Here is a 7,586-nt window from a genome sequence, read left to right on the forward strand (position 1 = left end):
GTATTTTGGTAAGTAATTTTAATTTTAAAAATAATGAAATAAAATTGTTTACTTTATAGAAATTTATTAAATAAATATAATACTCAACAAAATCAACATTTTTACAACTTTTTCTAATCTTATAAAAACATACTTTTAAATCCAGGTACAATGGAACACAAAAATTTCTTTATTTTATCATTCAATATGGGCATGCGCGTGTTCAGCTTGTAAGTGAAAACTCAAAAGACGTCATTAGTTCGTGCGTCTGCGTAAATCAAAACTGCATTTGTATTAATTTACATACGAATGCAAATTTTCCAAACTAACTTAAAACGCGACACCAGTTTCAGTTATTGAAATGTATCTTAACACAATGGACCTATTATTTCTAACATTTTTTTGTTTTATAAATGTTGCTGTTACAGTACGCTATAATACTTGTAAACATTATCGAGATTATTTAATTTATGGCCTCAGTAAAAACTGCTATTATGAACCAGACATGGACTTAGAACCGGTAAGTTTTTTTGATAAATTTCATTATTTGGAATTCTAATATACCTATGAAATTATTCTTATAATTTTTTTCCTTTCGTTGTAAATTTACTGGACTAAAATAAATTAAAAAAATTAAATAATATATATATCAGGGCAATAATATTACATTTAATCGAGAAACATAATTTGCAATCTAATATAGTTTCTATACGACGGATTTCTTGTCGTGTCAAGAACGTGCTTGTTTTTATATTTGTAGCGCATCAAGCAAGCATAATTATAATATTCATTACTCATATTAAATCTAATTTTGTCAAATAGTTTTGAGAAATAAAGGACCAAAGTGCGCAGGACAAACGTTTGCTTTTAAATATTTATCTCCAAAATAGGTGCAGTACCGAATAGTTTAGTTGAGAATTTGAAATATTTACATTTAAATGATTAAATAATCGTCAAAATGCAAAAAGCTGTTTCGTTAGGAACACGTCATACTGCTTGTAGGTTCCTTGAACAGTCTAATTATGTTCGGTAGTTACGCCACGCGCTTGGGGATGGGGTAAGATTGGAGAATAATCGCAGACGAATTTATGTGCTATAGTTCCAGGATTTCAAAAGTTTTTTATTAATCTAATCAGTTCATATCATTACTTGATCTTAGTACCCGCAAGTCTGCCTAAATGTCGGTCATTTCCGGGTCACTGGTGGGTCTTAATAATAATAGTAATACCTTTATTGCTCAACAGATTTTTTCATTTAAGAACAGATTAAATTAAGTATAACAATACAAGAAATAATGTGATAAAAATTTTTAAACAAACAATGTGAAAAATACAATCAAGATTCTCTAAAAATAAATAATTATAGTTAAAGAAAAAACTAAAAAACACGTTTTTAATTATATTGTCATCCAAACTACATACTCTTGTCAAGTTTTAAATTGATGCGATAATTAGAACTATTAATTAATTAAAATCGACTTCCTAGATTTGTTTACATAGTTTGTTACAACTGAAGCTAATATAAGCGTGTTAATGAATGCTAGTTACCTTAAGAACAAAAAAAACGAAACAACTACCTACAAATATTTAATTAACTAAGATTTATTAAATTCCAAAATATGTCATCATAGAATTTGTCACCGTATCGGCACACATCAGTAATTAGCGCCTTCCGTAACAAATTACTTTTTTTCACTAGTAGCGTAGAAATACACCATTATCATGCTCATCTGTGAGTTGTAATTTTTTTTTCTCTATCAAAGTCAATAATAATAATTAAATTTGATCAAGGTTAATAATGGAAGTGAAGTTAATCATTATTGATCAAGGTCTATAATAAAGATTGAGGTTATGTAATTGCCAATTGTCAGATTTTTTAAATTACTTTCATGACGGTTGGAAGAGTGCTAACTGCCTTAATATCGTCTCGTGAAGGGTACATAGTTCACTCTCTGATATATTTCCTAAAAAAAATTAATATACATTAATTAACATTTTGAAAGTACAAACCAACATCAAAGCCTAGTTAGGTGATGTCAGTGATACAACATTTAAAATTAAGGTTATTATTAAAATTTTTTAAAGTACGCTAGCAAAATTGATAAAGTGAAGATATTATAAGCACTGATGAAAATATTTGGTACCTGTTTAGCACCTTTTTATTATGTATATTATTAGCTGCAATGTAACCAAATAAATTTAACATAGGTAATTAATTAAAAATTTTCTTAGGACCAACTAATAAAGAAATATACAGGAAATGGTGAAACTCACACAGTGACTACCGAAGATGGTTACATCTTAACCATATTTAGGATAAATCGAAATAACCCTAGAGGTGTCATCTTATTACAACATTCTTTAACCGTTGACTCTAGAGTTTGGATAGGCCAAGGAAAAGAAAAGTCGTTAGGTAAATATTTAAACGAAAAAAATAACAGCATAATTATCCACTTTTAGCATTTTATTTGTGGAATGCCGGTTACGAAATATGGGTAAGCAATTGTCGTGGGACCCAATATTCTCAAAAGCACACAACACTTTCAGTGTCCGATTACCGTTATTGGAATTTTAGGTAAAACTTCTCATCGTTGAAACAAATTTCTGCAACTGTGATTTTTAGTTTTCACGAAATTGGCTTCTATGACCTTCCCAGTCAGATCAACTTAATCAAAAAAGTATCCGGATTTTCTCAGATCATTTATATTGGTCATTCTCAAGGTGCTTCAGCTGGTCTAGTCTATAGTTCGCTTAAACCTGATGAAGCAAAGGAATCTGTAAAATTTTTCATTTTTATGTCAACCCCTTGTTACTATATGCATCAGACAAGTCCAACGAGATATCTGATTCCTTTCGAATCTGCGATAACGGTAACTTGTTAACCGTAGACATTTAAAGACTCAAAATTTTATTTTAGGCGACAGTTAACAATTTAAAATTGGGAAACGCGTTGTTCTTTTTACCTGTTGACAAAATATCAAGGCAGGTATTTCGAAGCTTGCCGTTGACGTTATATCTGGTGAAGTATGCTCTAGCATTTTTCTTTGGATGGGCGCCAAATCAAGCAGACCCGGTTTGTTGTTTAAAATTGTCTATTATTTAGAAATTTACGTGTGTATTTGTAGACTATTCTCAATCTAGATGGTGGAATTTACCTTAAAGAATTTTCCTGGTATCTAATGTTACATTATCTGCAACTAGCAAAAGCTAAAATGAGATTTCAAAGATTTGATTATGGCAAAAGAAGAAATTTGAGATATTATGGTACAGAAAAACCTCCCGCTTATCCTTTGGAACGTGTATCAGTTCCAATATATTTTGTATCTAGTTACCAAGATTCACTGACTAGTTTACAGGTTAATCAGAGGGATAAAATTTTTAACAATTTTCATATGATGTTACAATTACAGGATACTGACTTGTTAATTGAAACCTTAAAGAATACGACTACAATCTACGGGCACTGGAAGGTAAAGGGTTTAAGCCATATGGATTATCATTTTGGACGTCAAAAAAAGGAATTGTTTTATGATCAATTAGTAGAAGTTATCAACAAACATTCAAAACCCGAAAGATAATCTAGAAAATTGACGTATTTAAATGAAATTTGTTAATGAAGATTAATAGACAATTATACGCCAATATTAATGTAAAAATTTCAACACTAAAAAATTTATTTTGGATCAGGATCTCAACTAGACGGGATCTTTGGTGGTTCTTCTTTTAGACACTAAGATCACAGGCTACAACAGTCCAGATAAAAGTAATCGGTTTGGCAAACAGTGTTCCCTTAATTCTATCGTTGCTAACTTTAGTAACTTTATCCGACACTTGATGATCATAGCAGATCACATCTTAAAAAAGATCCTGGTACCTTCGTAGAATTAGTACGGTTTGAGGTTTCTCAGCAACATCACTGGGACATCGATTTTGAACAGAAACTTATGAGGGCAGAGACCAGAACAATTAAATATTGTCATTAATGACGGAACTTTGTCTTTCTTGGATGTTAGAGTGATAGGTTCGCACAACCAATCCTTGTACATTTTCTTGACATTAGAGGTGTCAAATCATATCCTGGTTTTGAATCTACTAGGATTTTTACTTTTCTCTCGTACACAGGGCGCTATTTTGGGGAATTTTCCAGGAGAGGGATAATTTCTTAAATGGAACCTCATATTTATTAAAGGAGAGTTTTTTGCTGTTTTAATTTAACTATAGGGGTAATTTTATAAATTTTCGAAGAAGCTGGATTTGTTAGACTACATTTCAAGGGCAAGGACAATTCTGTCAAAATAATTACCTTGGATCAATGGAATCGATATATATATATATATAGGTTAGAAAATCTTGGACGCCATTTTTCTGTCAGTTAGAAAATTTTAAAGTAGTCTATGATTTATTGTCATTTTGACGTTTCACATTTAAAAAATTTGTAGTAACAACAAGTTCTCCAAGCATTTCGAGTGTATCGCCAGTAATGAAATTGGTGTATAATTTCTAACTTTGTCAGTATAATCGAAACTAAGGATTTAAAGCGCGTCTGTTATAGGACATATGACTTTCCTTTGAGATGGGATACAAAACGATTAGTATTCTCATCATTTAAATTTCAGATCTGGGTGAAAAAATAATTCGATCTTTTAAGCTTGTTTAAAAAATTGTTAAAACTAGTGTAATACAGTGTAATTTTTGTCAATAGTAGAGTAGATACCGCACAAGTCACCATGAAACATCAGAGAAAAATAGGTCAAATTAAAATCTCTCTTTAAAAAGCTGTCTGAAGTAGACTTGTCGCAAAAACGGTAAGATAACAAGGTACCTGAAAGAATGTCAATAAAAGCATTCGCTGAGAAATGAACAAGGAATTTCGTTCGAAGTGGTTAATTAATTGTAACAGTTTATAACAAGCCAGGTAGCCAAAAGTCTGAATCCTTATTCCTTACCGTCTACAAACAGTACTAAAATATTGCATTTATTTCACTCATTCTTCAGAATTTCCGGTTCAAATTTTATTATAAATTTTTTGCAACCAGATAACGAAGTAATATTTTATGTTAAAATATCAGCGCTTTAATTTTATCGCATTTTAATATCCACGGTCACCAAATTTTTATACATTAAGGTATCCATTAGCAAATTTCGATATTGTTTTTACAAACAAGTACATTTATTTTACATTAAAATTCTTATCTCCCAAGCTATTTAGTTCAAAACGACCCCGCTGATGCTAGATATCAACTAAAATGGTTATTATGGTTGTGGTACTTGCAGCAAATTTAAAATACATTTGCATGTTACGAATGGGACAGCATAAATTTAACATTTTGAAATTTAAGTTGGAGAAAAATTTCAGAGAAATAGATAAGTCAAGGTTACGACATCACACGTGATAAATGAAGCATTGCCAGCACATAAAATTGCAACTTTTTATTTAAAAAATTTTGCAAAACAATATAAAATTTGATCTAAAGTTCACTATGCAGTGCATCTTTTTCTAAAAGTGGCCATAGGGATTCTCGTGTTAAATTTTATAACTCATGTTAACTTTTGTTAGACTGAAAATCCATATAATTTGTAAATAAATCCGTTGGTTTTCGCTTGCCAGATAGTGATGTTTTTAAATTTTGGTCCTCTGTTGATAAAATTTTCGCCACAGATGATGTCCCCACCTATGAGAAAAAAATTAAAAGATATTTTATAGCGAATTCTTACATTACAGAAAATATGTTCGAGACCCTCATAGTTACTTCTTCGAAAGAAAGTTCGGGCCTGTCTTTTCGAAACTGCAAAAAACTTTTTTTTGCAATTTTTTGTTGCAGTAAAACTATTTTAGGCATTTTCTTTTTAAATAATGTCGGAATGATCTGTGAATCTGTCACAATGACAAATTATCTATGCTGATAAAATTAAAACATTTGTTTGCTTGATTAAAAAATTGCGTCTAATAATTCTGATCTAATAAATGAAGTAGAAAAGTGGCATTCCAGCTCAAAGCAAATGTCACTCAGACTACTGACAGACGAAAAACTAAATCATCAAATCAGTTTATCCAATTTAAAGAAAAAACATCAAAGCCTACTTTACTATATAAAGATCGTGAATGGATAATATATAGATGCACCTCAGGAATAAAAAACATTTAATTTCATCACACAAACCAATGAGAAGGTGTAAAGACTACAGAATTTACTGTATTCGCATTAAATATTAATTCATATCATTTAGGGCTGATTCAAATATATTAACCATAGAAATAATATTATATGGAAGTAACTTAGAGAGAGACGCGCGTTGTCAACACAGTCGGACAGCGATAGGGCTCTCCGGGTGGCAAAACATTGACGCGAAACTGCAGAGCACTGTGTTTCTGGAGGTTTCTTTCGTGCGGTCGCATGGTGTTTGAACGTGTATTTTTGCAAATTTACGTTTTTCAGGCTAAAATTACCTTAATTAAATGTCTACAGTCTTCTTAAGTTGTATTTTATTGGACTATTTGTTAAAGATTGTGTTGTGCGTATAATTGAACAGAACGTGCAAAGAAAGCAATCCTGTTTCATTTCATAGGTAATAATCGTATACACAGACGAAGGATTTCGTAAACAATTAAAAAAAATTGTTAGATTCACTAAACATTCCGAGTTACGAAAAAAACGGTTTATTGCTACAAAAAGAAGGAATTTTATATCTCTTGATTATTGTTTTATTTATTTGTACGTGGATTTAGAAAATAGATTTTAGTAGAAAATTCCACACAATTTAATAGGTATGTTTAATTTAATTAGGCACCCTGTCACTTTTATCCAAAGTTTAATTACTTTTATTCTAAAAATTTCAGAATTACCAATGAACATACACTACAAGTTACAACATTAGTTAACTTGTAGAAGATTATTGTACTAACTGAATTCGTAATATATTGCAGCTTCTGTATACGTATCATTTAATTAAAAGACTATCTCCACCACTTAACATGATTTTTGTTGTTTCACATTACACGTAATTTTAATGTAAACTGTAAAAATATAGTTTTCATTAACAGACGTTTACTATAATTGATTGTTTGAACAAATTCGTAAGGAAACGTATTAATTCCCGTTCAAATGAAGCGATTCTTGCCACCCAGCACGTGATACGTGGTTAGCCGTCCTTTCCCCACTGATGCATAACCGCTCCAGCTATTTCTTTCTTATGTTGATTACACTCGCAAGCGTATGGAAACGTATACAAAGCTCCATCCACTCCTTTATTAGATCAATGATATTAACCAATTAATTACTAAAGGTCTGCTCAAATCTGGGATGAGAGGTTCCTAAACCTTTGACATTGTGCAGTTTCACCGTGAGATTAAAAAATTCGATCTGATTGGCTTAAGGACAGTAGGCGTTGGTGCCTCCTCTGGCGCTTTGATAAAGCACTGCTGACTATTGTCTTTTTCAAAAACATATTAGCAGCACTGACTAATTATACTGTAACATGGGCGCCGGCAGGATTGTTTGCAGGGGGGTGCACCCATACATTATAGGATATAGTATATTTGCTCCATTTTCGAATTGAATCTGGGGATGAAATTTTAAAAAATCATTTAGAGTCAGGAGCACGAAACTC

General features: G+C 31.2%; 1 protein-coding gene across 1 annotated transcript; it reads left to right on the forward strand.

The window, feature by feature from the left end:
* Window positions 1–367: 367 nt before the first annotated feature.
* Window positions 368–3,599, forward strand: LOC135137624 (lipase 1-like). The gene is made up of 7 exons (XM_064067322.1): window positions 368–499; window positions 2,211–2,391; window positions 2,439–2,553; window positions 2,602–2,848; window positions 2,896–3,051; window positions 3,104–3,334; window positions 3,389–3,599. Exons 1-7 carry the CDS (start codon window positions 485–487, stop codon window positions 3,554–3,556), a joined length of 1,113 nt encoding a protein of 370 aa, XP_063923392.1. The 5' UTR covers window positions 368–484; the 3' UTR covers window positions 3,557–3,599.
* Window positions 3,600–7,586: the final 3,987 nt, after the last annotated feature.

This window comes from Zophobas morio, unplaced genomic scaffold, assembly GCF_036711695.1.
Source record: "Zophobas morio isolate AGI-343-1 ecotype UQ-CSIRO unplaced genomic scaffold, CSIRO_AGI_Zmor_V1 ptg000029l, whole genome shotgun sequence".
In the NCBI taxonomy this organism is placed as follows: Eukaryota; Metazoa; Arthropoda; class Insecta; order Coleoptera; family Tenebrionidae; genus Zophobas; species Zophobas morio.